The 23,803-nt window shown below is 37.7% G+C and overlaps 1 protein-coding gene across 1 annotated transcript in view; it reads left to right on the top strand.

Annotated features, from left to right (window-relative positions):
- The window catches only part of NXPH2 (neurexophilin 2), a 43,743-nt gene extending 28,679 nt beyond the window's left edge, over window positions 1-15,064 (top strand). The window contains exon 2 of the mRNA XM_039323443.1: window positions 12,345-15,064. Coding sequence (XP_039179377.1) covers window positions 12,345-13,085 — 741 coding nt within the window. The 3' untranslated portion in view covers window positions 13,086-15,064. The remainder of the gene's footprint in view (window positions 1-12,344) is intronic.
- The last annotated feature ends 8,739 nt before the right edge of the window (window positions 15,065-23,803 follow it).

Raw genomic sequence — 23,803 nt, 5'->3', positions numbered from 1 at the left:
ACACAATCCAGTCAAAGGTTTACTGTACTTACATCATATCTAAAGAGATATTTTTTTTATTTTAAGTCTTAATTCATTAACATTGTTCCTGTTGTCTAAACAGAAACCTTATTTGTTCAGTAAAATAGGTTTTGCTCTTAGCCAGATTATAAAGATTTATGAATATCTAAAACTGAGTCGAAACCACAAGAGCTGATTTAGAACAATTTTAATTTAAACAAAGCTAGGTGGCATTTAGATTAGAAATCAGTTTAATATATTTATTTCTTGTTAGTTTCTTATTGCCCACAATTCTTCTGATTACAATCACTTGCTTTATTCTTAAAAGCCCATTTTCTAAATCTTTTTGAAGACTGCCTCTAAGCACAGTGGTGTCTCCTGGAGAGTAAAACATCTGTGAACTTGCAGTTTGGCAGCTATCAGCACTATAGGTTTTTCAGCTAACAGAGCTAACCAATGTATAATTACCATCTGAAATTAGTATTTTAATGAACTGATTTTAGTAAAGGTAAAATGAAATCCACGGGTATTAAAGAAATACTCAGGAAGGGAGGACATTAAAAGGTAAAACTCAGTGGAAGAGTGGTCAGCTGATGCCATTTGGAAACAAATGCTGGCTGTGCTTGTTTCAATCAGCAACCCCCCAAAAAACTAATTTGGGTGCTATCCAAGGAAGTCTTAAAGCACTGGCATGTGGATTGGCATTTCAGTAAAAATAAGAATTTTTAACTCTTCTTGACGCTTCTTAATAGATAAATAGAAAATGTTTTCAATGTGCTGATCAGTAATACTTGGTTTGGTTGCTTTTTTAAAAAAAAATACAAAATGCATATAATTGTTAATATTTTTTTTAAAAAGAGCAGAAATGAAAAAGAACACAGCCATTAGAACAGGGCTTTTCAACCAGTGGTACAAGTACCACCTGTGGTACATTGGCACCTGGCAGGTGGTACGCAACCATCCCAGAAAAGTGGTAGCGGGGGAGGGGAATGAACTGAACTGGTGGCAGCACCGGACAAGCCTGAGTGAGAGATGGCTGGAGCTGCAGGACTGTCAGGGCTCAGTGGAAGCGCCAGGATCAGCGCCAGGCTCCAGCTGGAGCTTGGCACTGATCCTGGAGCTTCTGCTGAGCCCTGAAGAAGCACCAATCAGCTGGAAAGCAGCACTGATCCCGACCCTTCTGCTGAGCCCAGAAGCGCCGATCAGCTGGAATGTAGCAGCCTCTCCAGGGTCTTGTGATTTACATTCAGATGCTTGGCAACTGATTCATATTTATGACGGTCACAGTGTCCCAGGGTCATGTGAAGTGACCAGAACCTGCTGCAACCACCCAGCAGAAGGGGGGAATAAAAACCAAACACCCCCCACCCCACTCCACTGCCAACCCTCAACAGAAATGCTCACAACAATGAAAATCTTAGACAGGAGGAAGAGCGCCGTGGGGCGGGCAGGCAGGTGTCTTGCTCGGCTGTGGCTTGGGGGGCCCTTTTTTCAGTGCCATTGTAACTTCGAACAGTCACTAAGTGAACTGTTGTAAGTCGAGGACTACCTGTACTTTATATCACTTTTTTCCTTTTTTGGTCATCAAGTTTTTGACACCTTGCTAGGCGACTGGTGGTACTCGGATGTTGCCATATCCTAAAAGTGGCACAATGGGTGAAAAGGTTGAAAAGCCCTGCATTAGAAGTCCACTTCCAATACTCTACTACAGAGTCTCCAAACTTGGCAACTTTAAGACTTGTCGACTTCAACTCCCAGAATTCCCCAGCCAGCATGGAATTCTGGGAGTTGAAGTCCACAAGTCTTAAAGTTGCCAAGTTTGGAGACCTCTGCTCTACTATTACATTTTTATTCCAATCTACATTCTAAGGCAGGGGTGTCAAACTGCCGTCCCGTGGGCCAGTTTCATCATACCGAAGCCGCACCCAGCCCATTGCTGGCAATGCAAAAAGAGTTGCGACACGTGACGTGGCGAGTTTGACACCTGTGTTCTAAGGTGAAAAAACATCCTGTGGTTTCTTCATCATAGCTTTCTATGATGGTCTGTCTCAGATTAATCCTGGGTCTAACATAGAATCAGGTGGATCTGGGACTTTGTTACAGAGAAGCATAAACCCACTGAATAGTTCCAAAGTGTATTTATGGCTTTTAAAGCTCTATTACAGATTTTGAGCCTTTCCCTTCCAATGGTACTTTCTCTGTAAAAACTCTCTAAAATTACGCCAAGTAGAAAAAAAGGAAACTGTTGTGAGCAATGATTATTATATTATTAACCATGTTAAATATGGTATAGTCAGCAAAATTATTTAGATAAGATTTGAAATTTTTGTCCACCCATAGGCAGATATTGTTTTCCAACCAATGTTACCCAACACTATTTTGAATCATTATTATGACTCTTCGCGAGGTCTACAGTTTGCTTTTGGAAAATATCATGTACATGTTCTGCTGAGCTGGCTGGTCAACAGTTGAGTGTAAATATTCTCAACAGAGACAGTGAAGGTGATGTGCTTTATAACTTCCAATTACATCTGTGCTGAAATTACAGCTTTCAGTCAGGCAATAACTGCCAAAATTCCTTCATTCCAATCTTTTGCTTTTTGGAAGAAGTATGGGAGATACTTAAAGGGGTTTTTTTTCCCCCAAAGAGGCTGTTTGTGTGATTTTATTACCTTTGTGAATATATACTTAGAACAGCAGTGTTCATGGCTTAACAAATTAGGTGAGAAACCAAGCACTACCTCCTGCTTATTCAGTAGGAAGTGTGCATATCTATAGTTTATGCAGAATTCTGCTAAGTCCCCGTAACTCGAGCAGGATGGGAAGATATTATTTTAAAATTCCCCCAAATGTTAAACTACTTGCACCTCCATAAACTTCCTAAACCTACTGTAGTCTTCTTTTCTGAATGAACCTTTGTGTTTGTAGAGGTAATCCTTGCCTAGCGACCGCAGTTGGGACTGTCAACTTGACTGCCATGATCTCAAAGGAGAAAATCAAATGACCATGACAAGTTTGTGATTTCACTTCCCCTTCAGTCATTAAGCGAAGCAGTGCATTCACTAAGAGAAAAATCAAATGACCCCCGACTATTAACTCTGCTTGTCACACGCCAATTGTGACGCATGGAAAATGGCGATCACATGACTATGGGATACTGCAACAGTTGTAAAGGTTTGCTGGTTGCAAAGTACATGAATAGTAAACACATGACTACAGGACACTTCAGTGATTGTAAAAGGGACAATTGGTTGCAAAGGGTTTTTTTAGTATCATAATTTTGAATGGTTGCTGCATGAGAGTAAGCATAGCCTATCTGTAGAGTATTACTCTGTCTGCAACTTTGCAAATTTCACCCAGTTTTTTCAAAAAGTAAAACAAACATTGTTATTGTTCATAGGCATCCCAATGTGGAGGCAGAACGAATCATGTTTTCTTAATAAGATTTGCATCAAAACAAGAACTTAATTAAGTAGTCTGTGAAAATCTCTTGAAGTACAATCATGCTATTTGCAAATGTTCTAATTGGTCTTCATAATAATCATGAAATACTAATTATACAAACTGTCAACAAGTTTGTAAAATTTGCTGCTACTTACTATGAAATCAGTATACCTTAACTTAAAAGAAAAAGGACACTCTTTTGAGGACTATAATGTTCAGATTTTGAACAGGAAGATAGACGGTTTGAGAGAGAAGTGAAGGAATCTATTTATGCTAAAGTGGGAAATCCTTCTCTAAGGAGAGGTGAAGGCCTCAGGCACAACCTGTCCCCCATTTTTTTTTATGCAGCTTTTTCATTAGTCTCTAAGAAGATCAAGACCTCTTCACAGGATCACCAGGGAGGCCCCACTTAATGACCCACCTAAGAGAAGGATTAGCAGCAAGGACACTTAATGATTCTCTGGCTACTCACATAGAGAGCCTCTTCAGATTAGGTGAGAAATGAAACATATATATATAAATATATATATGGTCTCCAACTTGCTCAGGCTCAGCTACTTGAATAAACAGTGAAATGTTTCAAAGCAAAAAAGAAAAGTCCCATTGTCATGACTCAACTTCCAGTCAATTTTACCTGATTGATTGAGAATCTTCATCGACATATAGACTAAGCTTTGTCATGAGTCAGAAATGAGAATGTAAGCTCAGAAGCAGAAGGCAGAGGGGAAAAAACAAAACAGCGGGCAAACAATATTGAAACTTGGTAGAAGTTATTGGAAAGTGGCAGTAAGCACAGAAACTTTCAATAGTATTGAAAAGAGATGACACATTTCCTTAAAAATCCTTACTTTGAGGACAGGCAGCTGATTCAAGTGGTAGATACCATTGTGCTATCTACCCTCATGAAACAAGAATTAGGAATAAATAAATAAACAATAACAAAATCACATGAGATGGTCAGATTCTCACAAAATGTTGCTATCATCTCTGAAACTTCATGAAACAATACTAGAATTTTAACCAAATAAAGAAATTGAATTAGTATTCTGTGTGAGCCTGCGTTGCAAGTGGTATAATGATGATGGACACTGTGTTACTAACCTTTGGCTTAGTTTGGGCCATTTCAATAACAGGTTAATTTCATCTCAGCCATGTTCTACTTCACTGTACCATGCTTTGCAGGTTTCACAACCTTGCTGAGGAAAATAGAAATTTAGTTCTCTCTCTCTCTCTCTCTCTCTCTCTCTCTCTCTCTCTCTCTCTCTCTCTCTCTCTCTCTCTCTCTCTCTCTCCTCGCGCACGCACACACACACACACACAAACTATCATCCATCTATCTATCTGTCGTGTGTGTGTGTGTGTGTGTGTTTAAATTGCGCTAGAGTATAATTAATTTTTTGAAGCAAAAATGTTCTCTCGGTTGCTTCTCGCTCATATTGCACCACACACATTTTTGACTCTTTTTATTAATATTTATGTCATTATTTCAGATCGGATTCAGGACACCCATGTATCAGAATTGGAAAGCAGGCATAGGAAAAATGCAGCTGGAATCTTCTAAAATTATTATTTAAGGGTTTCATTATTGCTAAGCTGAACAACCTAAAGCTAAGTGGCATCATTAACTTAAGTCTCCCACAGTTTTGCTGTACATCTAGAAATTATTCCCAATGTATTGACAGATAAGAAAAGGAAAGGAGGGGCTTTCTGTATCATTATCCTGTATAGATTTTATCTGACTTCCATTCATGCTTTCTAGATGTTCTCCCTTCCCTCTGTTGTATGATGTTTTGAGTAGTAATTTTTTTAAAAGATCAGAAAAGAAAAAGAAGCTTTTAGGAAAACTGAGCACAATTTATAATTATCTTCCTTTTTCCACCCTCATGTTTAAAGTTGCTACTAACATTTATCAGTTCTGCTAGCTTTTCAGAAGGTGATATATTACATTGGAAAATATTAATATCTACAATTAGTATATTGATATATAGCTCACTTCTGTCATTCCTCACCCACTTTCTATCATTTTCCTATTATGCTGCTCTGACAATTTCCTAAAGATTCAGAAGATATATGGTTTTGGTAGAAGCTTTATCACTGATGTTTTATAGAGTTGGATCTGCATTTAGTATTTTTAGCAGAGATTTTGGTGTACCTAAACTTCTAAAGGCTAGATAGTTCTTTTTAAAGATTTGTTTACAAGCAGAATATTTAATATGCTGCTAAATTTGTTCATGAAAGAGTTCCCTCCCTGCTTTTTTCCTTCTTTGAGGTGGCTTGTCATTTTGATAAACTAAAGGAGACAGGACAGAATTCTTAACACAATCCAATTATGTAAACTATTGAAAAAAGGTTTTTTAGCGACTTTTCATTAGTGAAGTAGAACTGCAATACCTGAAAGTGCTTCACCAATTGTTAGGTGGAAAGCAAAATTTGCAATCTCAAATGCTGTAGGGAGGCAACTCATGTAACTATTTGTAAATTCCAATTGCCACTTGGATTTTGGATATACTTCTATCAAAAACTCAAACGCACTATTTTTTTAAAAAAAATACCTTTATTAAATTTCAAAAACAAGCATTAAAATACAAGCTAACATAAATTAGTTATGATTTAAAAACATTTTGGTAAAATCTCTACCTTTGCTATCTTATTTGCTAGATTTGTTGAGAGCCATATCATACAAATTCTTGAAAAAGATTTATGCCTTTCTGCAAAAAAAAAAAATTATATTCTCTTGTATTTTTACATCTCCATGCATTCTTAAAACCAGGTTATCTAGTTTAAAAAAAAGATATTGGTAATTTGTCTTAAGTTTAATTTCTTTACTAGAATTTCTGTCAATTTGAGTGGGCACTACCCCATTCCAATCGGCCAACATACACCAATTCTGATACGAAAATGAGAATTGCTCCATTAAATGAACAGAAATTGTAGATATGCCCAGAGGCCTTGAATAATGCCTAACTATGATACAACATCCTCTGGTATTTTTTTTCAAATAAATACTAATCTCAAAGCAGAAAAATCAGAGGAGATAGAACATAGAATAACAGAGTTGGAAGAGTCCAGGAAGTTTTCTAATCCAATCCCCTGCTCATGCAGGAAACCCTATACCATTTCAGACAGGTGACTGTCCAGTCCCTTCTGAGATGGAAAATTAACCTGCAAGGAGCAATGGATAGAAACTAATCAAAGAGAGAAGCAACCTAGAACTAAGGAGAAATTTCCTAACGGCAAAAACAATTAACCAGTGGAATGGCTTGCCTTCAGAAGTTGTGGGTGCCCCATTACTGGAGGTTTTTAACAAGCCTCCTTATCTGGAATTTTGGCTTTGCATATGGCAGTGGTGGCGAACCTATGGCACGCGTGCCAGAGATGGCATTTGGAGCCCTCTCTGTGGGCACACGTGCCATTGCCCTAGCCTCGCCTCCCCCCACGACCTCCTCACCAGCAGCCCCCCTGGAGGAGAGTCGCTCCCAAGCATGGCCCACATGGAGCAGTGCAGCAAAGGACATGGCAACCAGGCAGATAGACAAGACTCTGCCTTCATACCCCATCCTGCACAGTTGATGCTGCAGGGTGCAGGCAGAGGGCGTGGCCGCCATGGCGCTGCTGGGCTGCCTGGGTGATCGGCAGGCCCTGGAGGCGGTGAGTGGCCCTGCGGGCAGGTTGAGTGGGGGATGGGATGGGGCAGAGCAGGGGCAGGGCAGGGGCTGGAGCGGGGGCGGGGCCAGTTTTTGGACACTCGGTCTCTAAAAGGTTCACCATCACTGGCATATAGCATGGAAGTGGAGTCTGGCATGAATGAAAAATATTATAGAGGGATTATTTAAATAATACTATCAAAACCAAAATTCCAGATAAGGAGGCTTTATTGAGCTAAGCAGGGGTCCTCAACCTTGATAATTTTAAGACTTGTGGACTTCCTCTGCCTGCACCCTGCAGCATCAACTGTGCAGGATGGGGTATGAAGGCAGAGTCTTGTCTAGCTGCCTGGTTGCCATGTCCACAAGTCTTAAAATTGCCAAGGTTGAGGACCCCTGAGAGATGTGAGAGACAGGGAGAAGGAGGAGTAGAAGGAAAAAGAATTCTTATTCAGAAACCCTTCATTGTATAGATCATCTCAAACTCCCTCATGAAGAGTACTTTTTATTAAATGACAGATTTTTTTTTTCATGGAGAATAATCATGTGGCTAACATTTTGGAACTGGAAGAAAACATTAATACAATAAGCAAGTTTCTCATCAGGCAAGGTTGACTTTCTCTTTAAGTCATGCATTTTCACTTATCAATAACATTCAGCAAAATTGTTTGAAATCATAATCAGTCCTAAGCTAAGGTAATTATCAGATCTGGACAAGATAATATCACCATTTTCCCAAATCAGATTGATTAATTCATCTATTTGTAGAAGCCTAACAAGTTTTCAGTGTATCTTTAGTCTATCTGCTTATGTTGGGCTTTTGGAAGTCTTTCAAGACATGGATGTGTTCCCAGGCTTGTGTTCCCCTGAATTGATGATACATTGTTTTCTGTGCTGCTACTGCCTTTATAGGTTTTTTTAATGTTATCCTATGTTATATGATTTTGTATTGTGCTATTGTACGTTATTAGTCATATACAGTTGCTATGATGTGATAGGCAGCCATATTTAACACATACATTAAGGAAATTGTTTTGAAACATTCACCTGTAGAAGGAGAAATAGTGTAAGTGTACATTATGTGCCAAGAATATACCTTGGAAGTATTTTGCTTACCTCTTAACACAGACGCCTTGGGAGAAATAAGGACAGGGTCATTTTCCAACCAGATTATATTTTTGATTATGCACTAACATGACTAAAACTCTCTCCAAGTAGAATTTGATACCATATTGCTATTTATCTAAGGCAGCAGCTCCCAACCTTTTCTCTACCCTACTCCCCTAGAACACTTCTGATATATTCTCACATCCCTTACAAAAGTTTGAAATAACAGCAACAAATTATGCATATACACTATAATTTTGAAAACCCAAATTTTTGCACCCCCTGGAATATCGTCTCGTACCCCTGGTTGGGAACCCCTGATCTAAGGCAAGGCTGCATAGTAAAAAAGAAAAGAAAAAGAAATATACCTGATTATCTTCTCTCAACATCAAGTGTCAGCTTCATTTTTTAATTTGCTTGTGTCGTGGGGCAGTAGAAGTGGGGGGGGGGAAAGAGCTATAAAATATACATTAAAACATTTAGGATTCTGAGTAAAAAGTTCAGGATAAAATTGAAAAGCCTTATAGAAACTGAAATGATTTTTCATATGCCTTCTAAAGACTAGAAGATAGTAATGAACAGAAATTGTATGAAGGAAGGATTTTTAATTAAGGAACTTGGAAAATTCCACATGACAAGAATATTGCTTTGTATTCTTTAATTGCAAATAAAACATTTATTTGGATATTAATGCAGACACACATAGTATACTAGTTTACATAAGAAAACACTGTGATAACAATTACAGTCATTTTAATAAGAGATGAAACAGTAATAAAAATATTCTTATATTCAGTTAGATTGACCTAGAATAAGCATGAATTAAATCACAAAATCCATTAATATTTTAAATAATACACCCTTTCTAAATACCATAATTCTGAAAATGCTGCAGTTCACATACAGAAAAATGATTAATCCAATCCTCATTTAAAAAAAAGAAAATTAGCCCAGTTTTAGGACAAGTTGACTAGTAAAACAATTTAAGACTGCTGTATTTCACTATTAATCATCTCTCAGTTCAGGACATAGGTATTTCTAGCGTTCTGGAAAAGCAGAATGATTCAATAATATAGTATCCCTCCTCTTTTATTGCATATCATTTCACTACCCAAGTTTTATGAGCCTTAACTCTTACATTTAAATGTGATTGGATAAATACAGAAGGTATGTTGTCATATAGAAACAGTAACAAATTTATATAGAAGCAATAAATAATATTTAGTTAAGTATTGTTTAGTCCCTGCTCACAGTCACTCACAACCTTGGTCACCTCCCATCTTGACTATTGCAACACACTCTGCATGGGGCTGCCCTTGAAAAGTATCTGGAAGCTTCAATTGGTTCAAAATGCAGCAGCCCATGTGGTTTTCTGCAGGCCTAGATGTACACAGGTGACATCTCTCCTGTAGGAGTTGCATTGGCTGCCAATTTGCTTCTGGGTCCAATTCAAGGTGCTGATTGTCACCTTCAAAGCCCTACATCAGATATGTCAAACTTGTGACGTCGCATGACGTATCAGAACTTTTTCCCCATTGCCGGCAATGGGGTGGGTGCAGTTTCCTCATGACACGTCCGGCCCGCGGGCCAGCAACATGGTTTGGGACCAGGTTATTTGAAGGATCATATTTCCCTAGTCACATCTATCAAACTTACTAGAGCAGAGAGGCAAAGAAGGTTATGGGTCCCCTCTCCTAAAGAGATACATCTAGGGGGACCAAGAAGAAAGGCCTTCTCTGTTGTGGTTGCCTCCCTATGGAACATTTTCCCATGGAGATAAGATTGTCCTCAGTTATGACCCAGGTGGTCAAGGCAAGGCAAGCCTCTAGAGCAGGGGTGTCAAACTGCTGGTCCACTGGCCGGACGCGTCATCCAGAAGCCGCGCCCACCCCATTGCCGGCAATGGCAAAAACGTCCCGATGTGTTGTGCGACATCATGTGACATCGCAAGTTTGACATGTCTGCTCTAGAGAGTTCTTTATTTCTCTTAACCATTGTTTAGTCCCTGCTCATAGTCACTCACAACCTTGGTCATCTCCCATCTTGACTATTGCAATACACTCTGCATGGGGCTGCCCTTGAAAAGAGCAGGGGTGTCAAACTGCCAGCTCACAGGCCGGATGTGTCATCCGGAAGCCGCGTCCACCCTATTGCCAGCAATGGCAAAACCGTCCCGATACGTTGTGTGATGTCATGTGACATCGCAAGTTTGACATGTCTGCTCTAGAGAGTTCTTTATTTCTCTTAACCAATTTTCCAACCAATGAACGCTCACAGGGCAAGGTCCAGGGTTCCAAGTCCAATCCACCAGGCAGGGTCCAAGCACAAGATCAGGGCAGTCCTCAGGACAAGAAACAGGTCCCAGAAAAGAAGCGGTTCCAAAGCCCCAGTGAAGCGAAGGCCAAACAGAGCCACCAAAGAAGGGCAAGATCCAAAACAAAATGGGAAGAGCAATCTTCCAAGCAAGGCAAGGCAAACAGCAACAGGCACAAGTAAAAGCCGGGGGAGTGTAAGCCAAAACAAACAATTGTTCCTGATAAAGGCTAACTCCCCACGTCTTCTCCTTAAATTATTCTCCTCCAGGTATTCCTTGTGAGGAGAGGTGGGGCAATTCCTCCCGAGTAGCCTTGCAGCTCTTCTCTGGGCTTGCCTATGCTCCACTCTCCTTGCCCTTGGATCAAGCGGAGTAGGCAACTGTTTCTCATCAGAGAAGATTGACTGCTTATCAGCACCACTGCCTGTCAGATCCTCCCCTATGTGCAAGCAGGCAGCTCTCCATCTGGTCGACTACTTCCCCCAAATGCCTAAAGGGCCCATGACAGCATCATCCTCAGCCCCTGGTGTGCCTTTCCTGTTGGATGGTCCCAGCTCCTCCTCCTCCTCCTTCTCCTCCTCCTCCAAACTGGCCTCTGAGGTGACCATGACACCCCTTGCTTTGACACTGTTTCACAAGGCCCTGAAGACCTGGTTTTGCCAATGGGCCTGAGGAACCCAGAGTGGGATGGAACCCATCAAGCGGCTTATGGATAGACTGATTGTTGTCACTGGGGGGGGGGGATTATTGCATTTATTGTTTTTATATTAGGTTGTTATCTTTGTAAGCCATCCGGAATCACTGAGAGTGAATTGGGCGGCCATATAAATTTTCTTAAATAAATAAATAAATTTACAAAATATTTTTTGAAAAGAGAAAGAAGCTTTTTATAATACTAGTACAAGAAGAGTGTTATCAAAAATTTGCGATGCACTTTGCATGTAAAACTGCTGTTTAATGTTATGAGTCTTAAAATATTCATGAATGAGTAATTCACAATTGCTATCACTTATTCGTGAAGTACTTCCAATTTAGATATTTATTTTATTTACCATGTGTATATATAGTCCTGTAAAACAATTCAAGGAGTTTTTGCTTTATAGTAATGGTTTGTAATCTAAAATACATAGATACAAAAAGAAAATGAATATTCTCACATGTTTATATCATAAGATTATATGAAGAGAAGGTGAAATAGTTCTTAATGAAAGTTTGAGGAGGAAACATAAATAATTTGATTCATTATCAAGTCAGTTGTTGAAGATTCACAGCTCTGACAGTTATAAAGAGAGGAATAACATTTCAGTAGAATCCAAGCTCAGTTAATCCCAAGCATTGTACAATAGCTCAGCAATGTTGTAAACATATGGTATTTTTTATCACTGCTTTCTTTGCAGAAAAAAGTACACATCTGTGTACTTTTTTCTGCAAAGAAAGCAGTGATAAAAAATACCATATAATAGAAAATACTCGGGGCTCAGGCTTTAGATTTTGGCAAGTGGTTTGCTCTCCAAGTTTCTTTCAGTTTCGTTTCTGAACATTTTGTTACCAGACTAGGTAACACCCTCAGTAGGATCTTCTTGGCCTGTTCTTCTTAGCTTACAAATGTCTTGTGTGCCAGTTGGTCCAGTGGTCATGTGATTGGTTGTTCGTTTGGAGCTATATTTAAATTCTGAACAGCTGATTGGTTCTCTTGTTGATTGGTAGTTCGAATGGTCTGGTTTCTTACATATTTATATGTTGGATATAGATCAATATTAGATATCAATATTAATATCTAGATCAATGCCATATTTCTGTTTCTGAAATTCTTTTCTCTTTCTCTTTTGAAACAGATATTCTGTGATGCTAAGCAAGTCATCCAGACCACAGACGTATTGGACTGGGAGGATAAAGATGCTGTGGACACTTTGGTTGCTAATGGAGTCAATTCTCGGATCATCAATCCTTTACGTCTTTTTGTGAAGTCCTCTCCAACAATGAAACATGGGCGGATGTCATATTCAGACAAGGACAACTTTTGGGATTGGTTATCCAATATCACTGAAGCTCAGGAATCTCTTGCACGAACTAAACGCAGACCAATTGTGAAAACTGGAAAGTTTAAAAAAATGTTTGGATGGGGCGATTTCCATTCTAACATCAAAACTGTGAAATTGAATCTTCTGATAACGGGGAAGATTGTTGATCATGGCAATGGAACCTTTAGTGTTTATTTCCGGCACAATTCAACAGGCCTTGGAAATGTTTCTGTAAGCCTGGTGCCACCTTCCAAGGTGGTAGAATTTGAATCTTCCCCTCAATCAACTCTAGAGACTAAGGAATCAAAGTCTTTCAACTGCCGAATTGAGTATGAGAAAACTGATAGGGCTAAGAAAACTGCATTGTGTAACTTTGACCCTTCAAAAATCTGCTACCAAGAGCAGACCCAAAGCCATGTATCCTGGTTATGTTCTAAACCATTTAAGGTCATCTGTATTTACATTGCTTTCTACAGTGTTGATTACAAACTAGTGCAGAAGGTCTGCCCTGATTACAACTACCACAGTGAGACACCATATTTATCCTCTGGATGATGTACTCTCTCTTCTTCAATGACTGTTATATTCAGAAAAAAAAATCTGTCTGAAATTCTAGTTTTAAATTTCTTAAGGCATTGTTCCTAATCAGGTTAACTAAGCAGCTTTCTTCTCCCGAAAGGAAAATTATCACTTGTGGCTGGTTCATCCATGCATGTTCTTCACTTGATGACTAGAACATCATATAGCAACTTGCATATGTCATTGAGCCATCATGATCAAGCGCCATGTAACATTGTCATGATCAGAGTCTCTATTTGGCCATGCAGTTGTAATTTCATGATGAATCACCGAATGAGTGGACCAGCCTGAAGGTTTTGCTGTTATCATAAATATTTCAATATCCGAAAATCAAAATATCACTTTTTCGCAGTACAGTATTTGTATTTAATTTCTCATTGTGTCAGATCAGATCTTATCAAATATTAATAGTATATAGATAAGTGCGAAAAGCCAAATTCTTTGCAAGGAAGAGACACAAATGATCTCTTACTAAGACTTGCTGCAACAGCAGATTCAGCTGGTAGTATTGGAAAAAACATTCTTTGTTAGCATTTTAGGAATATTAAACTGCCAGCGCCAGCAAATTTGTCAAAGGCTCTCTAACATGCAGAGATGTTATCAACATGGATTCTGAAATTAGCTAAACCTTTTTTTATGATGTTAGGGAGAAACATTCAGAGAAAGAAATCTCTCAGATGTGCTGCCATGAATTTTGCTTAAAACTTAGGCAAAAATTCTATAGGAGTTTAAAATTAGAAGAATTTCTATGAGATTTGCATAATAGGTTCGTGAATGAATCATTCACAAGCAATATTATTTGCTTATTAAATACCTACAACAATTCTAGCTATAATCTGACAGAACTGTGTCCTTTATGTAACAATTGGGTAGATCAGTTGCACACCTCTAAAGCCATGTTTATAACTATAGGCAAAGTACATGTTGTAACAGGAGCAAAGAACTGGATAAAAGTGTTCTGTGGATATGTTGCCCACTATTCAGATTTGTAGACACTGCCATTCTTCATTCAGTCATGAAAAGTAGTGAACACAGGGATTTTGTTTTAAAAATCAGTGGGTAGAAAATAGAACAGAATTCTACTGAAATATCCATTTAATCCAAAAATATTGAGAAAATGTGTTCTGTATTTAAACTAGTTTGTCTTTAATCTATTCATGTAATTCAGAAATTGGGATCTCTACCAATTTTGCCATTCTGAAAGCATACTAAAATTAAAATCACAAGGTCTCTAAAGGAGATAGTTTTCATTCAGTGCAATAAAGTATAACACTGATTTCATTGAGATAATGAAGCAGTGGCTGATAATCTCCCTCTACAAATGGACTTGGCTTTTTAGTATCATAAACCCTTGCCAGGACCATTATAGAAAAGCTATTAAAGAAGAAATCTAATATAAAATTATAATGAGATCTTTACCAGTTTGCTTTCATTGGCTAAAATTCCAGACCTTGTACATTTGTTTAATTTTTCAGAGCAGTGAATCTTTTCAAAATTAATCTTTTACATAAGATTCACTTATGTAAATACTTACATTTTACCTTTGATATGAATCAATTGGCTGCAGCCAGGTGATCTAGGCATTCACTTATCTCAGACCTGGTAGTCTGCATCAATAAAATAGTGTCATCTCAATCCTCCAATTAAAATTGTTAAATTTTTGCCAAGAAACTATTAACTATCAGTTAATATCCATCATTTTTTTCCCCAGAGGCAGAAATAGATTATTGCATCTACCCATTCACAAATCTGCTCTACATTTTCTGGAGCTTAGTTGAAGAGAGAAGAGGAAAAAGGAGACCTCAGATACATGGAAATTGTCACTCTCATTAACCCTTGTACTTCTGAGAACCTCATTTTCCTCATCCCAAAGAGAAACCAAATGAAAGAGGCATATAAACTGTGAAACCTTTGTGCATTTGGGGATTGTTACATGTGATGATATATCACCCAAATATTTATACAGCAGATTCTAGCATGTCTACCTATAGAAAGAGAAGTCATTCATTGTTGTAAGAAAAGTGATAACCAAACAATTCTCACATTGCATGAAACATCACTTAGCTACATTTGGGATTCAAAGGTTTTTTGTGCATAGAAGATAGGAGATTATGTTATTAGCCACATTCAGAGGCAGACTGACAAACAGTTTCACTTTATTATGCTATTTTTTGCAAAATGAGTGACAAACTCTAGCAGCTTGAATAATAAGATACTCAATAAATTTACAATCATATTTGAGGGATAAGATTAAAGATTCAAACAGTTTTTGGAAAAAATCTATGATGGCAGTGGCGTCTGCACTCAGGGTATGTAATATGAGATTTCTTTGCCAAAAGATCAAGGAGCAGTAAAGAGAGAAAATAGCTGGCTTCTGATAATGTAAGGACCAGACCCTTAGATTTGCTTTTGTTACAATCAGCCATTTTAGTAGGGAAATGTAATTTGGCATGTAGTAAGAAAGTAGTCCATTCCATATTATTTAATATTAATAATATTAGCAAATATCTCACCTACATGTCTGACACAGACCTGTCCAGGATTTTATCTGGGGAAAATTGATATTTTCCCATGATTATCAGCAAGGAGGAACTCCAGGTTGCATTATAAGCACCTCCCAATCAGCATATCCCAGGCATTTATATACCTAATTGGTTCCTCTCTCCATCCACGCTGTTCAGCAGGAACATGTATGCTCAAAATCATTTTATTTGAAGAAAGAAATGGTCTTAGAAATTAAGAGTTTTGAAATGTGTTTGTTTTTATTTATATGTCAAAAACCTGATCATTTCCCTATTTTGTCTTGAAGAGTTTTGCCAAATTAATTCCCCCCCCCAGCTTTTTCTTCTCAAATAAGAAACTAAACTAAAAACTTAACTGAAAATTCTAGTTCACATTTGTATCATGTGGCCTAGATCTGGCTGTATATAAGCTAGGATTTCTTGCTAAAATTTATGAGTTCATTATTGGGTGATTTTGTAATTTAGTTGTAAGCTGTTATTTTTGAACTTGTATTTTTACCCAATTCTGTAGCTACTTTAAATACAAAATGAGATTGTTTATCGTAGAGTATGTGGAAATTATAAATGCATATATACTTAGAAATGTATGTGTACAAATACAGAATATGTGTGTACACATATTTCTATGTAAATAAAGAGAGTTGATTAAATCTGTCATTTGTTTAAAATAGATTTTCTTTTGAAGTACAGTACATCTTCTCAATATAGATGCCTAAATATATTTGCTTTAAAACAGGAGATTTATAACATCAGAATTTAGACTAGAATTAAAAGTATGTCTGAACTGATGTAGGAAATTATCCTGATGCCTTACAAAGTATTTATAGAAGTAAAATGTATGCTAGGAAATTTAATTAAATTTACTACCAACTTAACGAATACAAATATCCTCATTTTACAACCACACTTGTGACCAGCAACTCAGTTGTTAAGTGAAACATCACTAAATGAAACTGCAACTGTGCTTATGATCTTACTTAACCTTTGCTTTGCTTTAGAGACCTGCAAATGTTGTAAATGTGATGATTGGTTGTAACATTTCTTTCATCACTCTCTTAACTATGAATGAGGCTAAATGAGGCAGTTACTTAGCAAGGAACACCTAATGCGATCCTATACTAAGAAGAAACTCTTTAATGAAGAAGATGAATGGAGGGGGAGGTATGATTTTAATAAAACAGTCCATTTTTCTTTGATGCGTTTTACATAGTACTTTAAAGGCAATGTATGAAGTAGTATATGGTAATGGAAGTAAATGTAATGACTTGCAAGGATAGTAAAGTACAGAGAGGTGTAAGTGAATACTGTAGTATTGGCATAAATTAAACTTAGTTATGCAGGCTTATTTTTCTTTAAATCATCTAACTTCCAAATAAAAATAGAGTACAATTAAAGTACAATTAAAATTTCAACGAAAACTGATATCCACTGCCTCTCCCCAGAGTATTTCAGAATAATTATAATTATTGATTAAACTTTATGCCACCCAATTCTCAATTGACTGGATGACTCACAACAATCGAAGTAGAAAGCACAATATAAAATTAAAATGACAAGGAAAAAGATGGTAGGGGTGATGAACTGAGGCGTCTTGCTCTCCCTCAGGGTGAAGGCCAGGGTGAAGAACAGGACTTCACAGCTCTATGAAACAACAGTCGAGTGAGGGCTATCCAGATCTCAAGGAGGGAACCTTGTTCCAGAGGCAGCCACTGCTATAAGGAGACAGGTTTCTGGGATCCTGAGAGGTGGCATTGTTTAATGGAGGGCACCTACAGGATTGAATCAGCCAGGCCGATGTTATGAAAGAAAACTTAAGATGGTCTAGACAGATCAATGGATCTCAAAATAAGGTTGAGGTGTCTTTATCTCAGTGGGTAATTTGTTCCTCAATATGAGACCATATCTGAGAAGGTCAGTCTCCGGCCTGCCATTCCCTTAACTTCATGTGTGATGGAGACACAGGTTGAATACCAGGCTCATCAATTCTGGTTAAGTATGCAGGCACCAAGCCATCTAGGGCTTAAAAAGTTAAAACTAAAGCATTGAATTGGCTGGAATTCTGCTGGTAATCAATGTGATAATGTCAACATATTTAACTTTCTTTCTCTTGTCTCATGTCCTTAAATTTCTTTGACTTACCATTTCTTGCTTCCTTTCTGCACTTTGCATAATGTTGCATATTCCAAAAGAGAATATTCTTGACTTACGACCACAAGTGGAACCACAATTTTGATTGTCAAAGCACTCATGTGTCCATTTATAACCATTTTTACAACAGTCTTTAACTGTATCTTGGGTCTAACTCCAAATCTATTCTATCCAAAAGGCATTTTTTTGCCAGAAACTAGCCAAAAGTGCCAAATCGCAGTCACATGACCATGGGATGCTGGAACCAGTTGCCAATGGCTCACATGTATGATTGGTTCATACATGCGGCATACAAACCCAAATCTAACCATATGACTGGGGAGGGAGAGAGAGATTTTATGACAGCCGGAACTGCTTTGCATGCCATAAAGTACCCTTTCTGAGGCCATTGTAACTCTAAAAGGTGTTTAAATGACCATTTCTCAGTCAAGGTTTGCCTCTAACTTGGCTCTGGAAGTGGCAAAGAATTTACCATTTGGAATATCTGTTAGTTTTAAGAAATGAAAGCACTCCATATTACCCAATTACTGCACAAAAACCATTTCCGTGTAGAAGTTAATTGAACACTCCTATATAAATCCAAAATACATTTCTAGCTGTGCAGAGTAATGAATAATTAAAGCATCTTACATATCTGGTAAGAAACATCTGTGTAAAGAGTGCAATTGATATTCGGTATCCTAGTAACTTATCATAGGAGGAGGCAGAATTGAAGCTGGTGAAGGAATGCAAGAGCTCTTAACCGATAAAAGAGACTATAAATAAAATTGCGGCCATGGAAAAGAAGCAAGCATAAGAAAATTAAAAAAGAAATTAAAATAATCCTGTTCTGATTCTACATAAAGGAGCACAGAAAGAAACTTCAGCAAGCGATATTGTTATTACAATAGTAGGGCTCTAGTAGTCCTTGTGAAATCTGTTTCTTGGAGAGCTGACATCTATAAGATTTATGAATATAAAGGTAAAGGTAAAGGTTTTCCCTTGTCGGATTGTGTTTGACTCTAGGGCAGGGGTAGGCAACCTCTTTTATGACTCATGGACTTCAACTCCCAGAATTCCTGAGTCAGCATGGCTGGCTCAGGAATTCTGGGACTTGAAATCCACGAGTCATAAAAGAACCAAGGTTGCCTACCCCTGCTCTAAGGGAAGGTGCTTGTCTTCATTTCTTAGCAAAAGGAAGCAGCCTTGTCCAAAGACGTTTCCGTGATCACGTGACCAGCATGACTATATACCAAACTCTGTTACCTTCCCACCGAAGTGGTATCTATTTATCTACTTGCATTTGCATGCTTTTGAACTGCTAGGTGGGCAGGAGCTGGGCCGAGTAAGGGTAGCTCACAAACACACATACCGTTGCACAGTGCTGAGCTCACGAACCCGGGCTGTCAGTTTTCCAGTTGACAAGTTCAGCGTCTTTAACCACTGAAATCCTTCATTTTTAACCTTTCATACAAGTTGGGAGAATAATAATTTTCCTCCATATCTGACTTTTGAGTATCCTATTGGGGCACCTCCAAAATGGGTAGCAGGATTTGAGTCTATGGCAAATGGTCACTTAGGGTACCAAAGTTCATGTTTTCGTTGCAAAAAAAAAAAAAAAACCCATGCAAAAGACTGAACTTTCAGTCAGCATTTGAAAGTTAATGATTTAATGAATTGTATTGGTTCCAAATAAAAAATAGTATGATGTTGTCTTATGAATGTATTGAGATCACCTCAGATAAAACACCTAGCTTTATTTACTTCTTTAATTTTTATCACAGCAGATAATATCTATGTGAAGATTAGCGATGAACAGAAATATGTCCCCAGTCTATAATATTAAACATTCAGCCAAACGAAGAGGGTGCAAGTAAAAATCAGTAAAACTCAAATAAATAAATGACAGCCAACTAGTACATATTAGTAATATAATAATTCAACTAAAAGCAAATGTATGGGAATATATTTTCAAAATATATTTGTTGCTTACTTCAGAAGCTGACAATCAACAATTTGAATCAAGGGAAACCAAGAGATTTCAAAAGTAAAGTGATAAATCTACTGAAAACCAATTTCAACCTAATGATTAAATCTAAATTCCATTCAGCACAAGTAAAAAGTACAAAACTTTATTGCTATTTATTTTTTAGCAAGTTACCTCCAGGTACTTTAAGTTTTTTTTTGCTGATCTTGCAAAAAGTTTGTGTGCAACTACTTGACAAAATTATTTCACAGAGGATTTGTTGCAGGTCCTAATAAACAGAGGTCTCCAGTATATGGAGACAAACATCCAACAGTGGATGTGCATTTTTAGGCTCAATCATATTAGCAAGCCTTACAATTAGGAAAAAAATCCCAAAATTATACAGTAAGATGCACCCTGGGTTTATCCAGGCCAATACTGTGTTTAATTAGATTTATAAAAATTTACAAACAGTAAAGAGTATTATTATCCAAATTAATTTCTTTACAGCTTCCATGTGTATTTTAAAATTGTAACTCAAAAATTTTGAGTTAAAAACAGTCAAAAACAATGGAGAATATCCCATTTTTCTTCCTGTTTTCTAGTCTATTTTTTCCCAATTTGATGCCTAATAAGAGTTCCCATGATGCTGGCTGGGAATGATAAGAGTAGTTTAAAAAAACTCAAGACCCCCAAATTAGGAAAGACTAGAGTGATCTTATATTTCTTTTTGCTTAGATCAGTGGTTCTCAACCTTAATGCCGCGACCCCCAACTGGTCGTAAGTCGAGGACTACTCAACTGGTCGTAAGTCGAGGACTACTCAACTGGTGTAGCACCGTTTGCAGAATGGGACTTTCGGCGGGCTCAGCAGGGCAGAGACAGCCTGGACAATTCCTATTGGCTTTTGAAAGCCAATAGAATTAGACTCTATTCAAGAGAGTCTATTCTATTGGCTTTCAAAAGCCAATAGAATAAAAGGGAGTAGCACAGCTAAGGAAAAGGGGAAAAAATGGCGGACTGCGTTGTTTGGTGACCCCCATGAAATGGTCGTTCGACCCCAAATGGGGTCCCGACCCACAGGTTGAGAATCACTGGCTTAGATGTATCCTTAGTCATTATTGTATGATACAGATTATATGTTTCAGTTAATCCTGAGTGAACAGAAGCTGACATCTGTATGCGATACAAAATTACACATATTTATGCAATTAATGCATATTTACTATTTTTGTGCAATTGCTGGCAGATTCAAAATAGAAAAGAATAGATTGATAGGTGCTAAATTTTGGAATACTTTCAGGAGATAATACAAAGTATTTACTTTGGCCAAAACATTTTGTGTGCCAATTGTCTTTTTATTCTTGCTTTGGAAATTTTTACCACTGTCCCTTGCAGAAATCTTCTTGTTCAAAAATATTTTCAGATTCCTTTGCATCCCTGCATGTTTGAAATCTCCCTGAAGATTTTCAATAATACGCAAGTCTTGAGGATTGTGAGTTCCATTCTAAAGCCATTATTTTTCATTCCTGTATTTCAAACTTGATTTGGAAATATGTTTTGAATTGATGCCTTGGAGAACTATTCAACCTCTTTTCAATTCTGCACAACTTCACATAGATAGCAATTATACTATTTGCAGAAACATGTTATATTTAATTTTATATTATAGAGGTTACATCAGCTGTACACCTAAGGATTAATTGAAAAATATCATTTTGTTAACATTTCCTGTTCTAAGAAATAATCCAAAATTTTATTTTTCTTTGTTCCTTTTGCTCCCTGCCCACAATCCATTATATATTGCATGATTTAGATTTTCAGTTATCATGTCCGAATGTACTGTCTTTAATTACATAATATCCCTCCTCCTCTGCATTATTAAAAAAAAGTGGTTTAATTAAATGGCTCTTAGTAGTATTTGGTATTTAATTCCCCACTCTTTGGCTAAGATTTCAGTTTTGTTTAATAAGTTTTATTTTATTTAGGGAGGCATAGTCCCAAAACCAAAATTGTCCTTATAGAAGCTGTCCATCAAATTTATTTTCACTTGGTATTTATATAGCCTTTAGCTAATATCCCTTGATATTTAGGACCATTATATCTTGATATGAGCTTTTGAGGTCTCTCCTTCCAGAAGAAATGACAAGGAGACAAGCCCTACCAGTTCAGGACTTTGCTTTGAGACTCAATTGCACAATTCATTTTTTAAACCTACCTTTTTACAAGTGTTAATCAGTAAAGCTATTCTGCCTTTTATTGTAAAAGATTAGAAAGGCTACATTGACACATAGTTTATAGAACAACCCAAAATAATGTGATTCACATATAATGGTAAGCTTGGAGTCCCAACTGGTTTTGGCAGATGGATTTGTACTCCACTCAACGTGTAGTCCTGAATGGAACTGCATCTCCATGGAGGGAAGTACGCAGTAGGGTACCCCAAGGCTCTGTTATAGGCCCAGTACTCTTCAACATCTTCATAAACGATTTGGATGAGGGGATAGATGGGGAACTCATCAAATTTGCAGATGACACCAAGCTGGCAGGAATAGCCAACACTCCAGAAGACAGGTGTAAGATACAGAAGGATCTGGACAGACTTGAACACTGGGCACTATCTAACAAAATGAAATTCAATGGTGAAAAAAGTAAGGTTCTACATTTAGGCAAGAAAAACCAAATGCACAGGTATAGGATAGGTGGTACTTTGCTCAATAGTAGTAACTGTGAGAAGGATTTTGGTGTCCTAGTGGACAATCACTTAAATATGAGCCAGCAGTATGCTGCAGCTGCCAAAAAAGCCAACACAGTGTTAGGCTGCATTAACAGAAGGATAGAATCAAGATCACGTGAAGTGTTAATACCACTTTATAATGCCTTGGTAAGGCCACACTTGGAATACTGCATCCAATTTTGGTCACCACAATGCAAAAAGGATGTTGAGATTCTAGAAAGAATACAGAGAAGAGCAACAAAGATAATCAGGGGACTGGAGGCTAAAACATATAAGGAATGGTTGCTGCAATTGTGTATGTCTAGTTTAATGAAGAGAAGGACGAGGGGGGACATGATAGCAGTGTTCTAATATCTTAGGAGTTGCCACAAAGAAGAGGGAGTCAAGCTATTCTCCAAAGCACCTGAAGGCAGGACAAGAAGCAACGGATGGAAACTAATCAAGGAGAGAAGCAACCTAGAATTAAGGAGAAATTTCCTGACAGTTAGAACAATTAATCAGTGGAACAACCTGCTTCCAGAAGTTGTGAATGCGTCAACACTGGAGGTTTTTAAGAAGAGATTGGACAACTATTTGTCTGAAATGGTATAGGGTGTCCTGCCTGAGCAAGGGGTTGGACTAGAAAACCTCCAAGGTCCCTTCCAACTCTATTCTATTCTATTCTATTCTGTTCTGTTCTGTTCTGTTCTATTCAGGATTTGAGGAGCATGTTATAGGTATTCTTACAAAATGACAGCATGAACATAGCCAGTCCCAAAACCCCACATATTAGATAGAGCTATTTTCATGCAGAAGAAATTAGTACTGAAGCTCCCACCAGCTCTTACAATACTTTGCTTTGGACCATGCTTCTAGGTGTCCATGGGGGTTGGAGCAGGGAGGACCAGTGACCAAATATATGTTGTGATAGTGCAAATTCCATTTTTAATTTAAGACATTTAAAATTAAATAAAAGCAAGTGGGAAAGCTGATGAGTGCCAAGGAAATATAAGTTTACATCCAGGTACCAATGTACACCACTTTAATAGCAATCGCATTTTAGGCTTATATACTGCCCATAGTGCTTTAGAGCACTCTCAGGCAGTTTAGTGCCAGCATATTGCCCTCCAAAATCTGGGTTCTCATTTTACTGAACTCGGAAGGATGGAAGACTGGGTCAACCTGGAGCCCTGTCAGGATTGAACTCCAGGCTGTGAGCAGAGTTTGCCTGCAATACTGTATTCTAACCATTGCACCACCAAGACTTCTTTAACACGCAAGTACCAAATCATATATTTTGGTTTGCAAAGCACAGTGGTTAGGTTCATATGTCATACAAAGCCAAACTAACAAAAAGCTCAGAT

The sequence above is a fragment of the Crotalus tigris genome, unplaced genomic scaffold (genome assembly GCF_016545835.1).
Source record: "Crotalus tigris isolate CLP2741 ecotype Arizona unplaced genomic scaffold, ASM1654583v1 scf7180000024179.210319, whole genome shotgun sequence".
Lineage (NCBI taxonomy): Eukaryota > Metazoa > Chordata > Lepidosauria > Squamata > Viperidae > Crotalus > Crotalus tigris.
The sequence above is the reverse complement of the archived record's forward strand: the minus strand, read 5'-3'. Positions and strand labels throughout refer to the sequence as shown.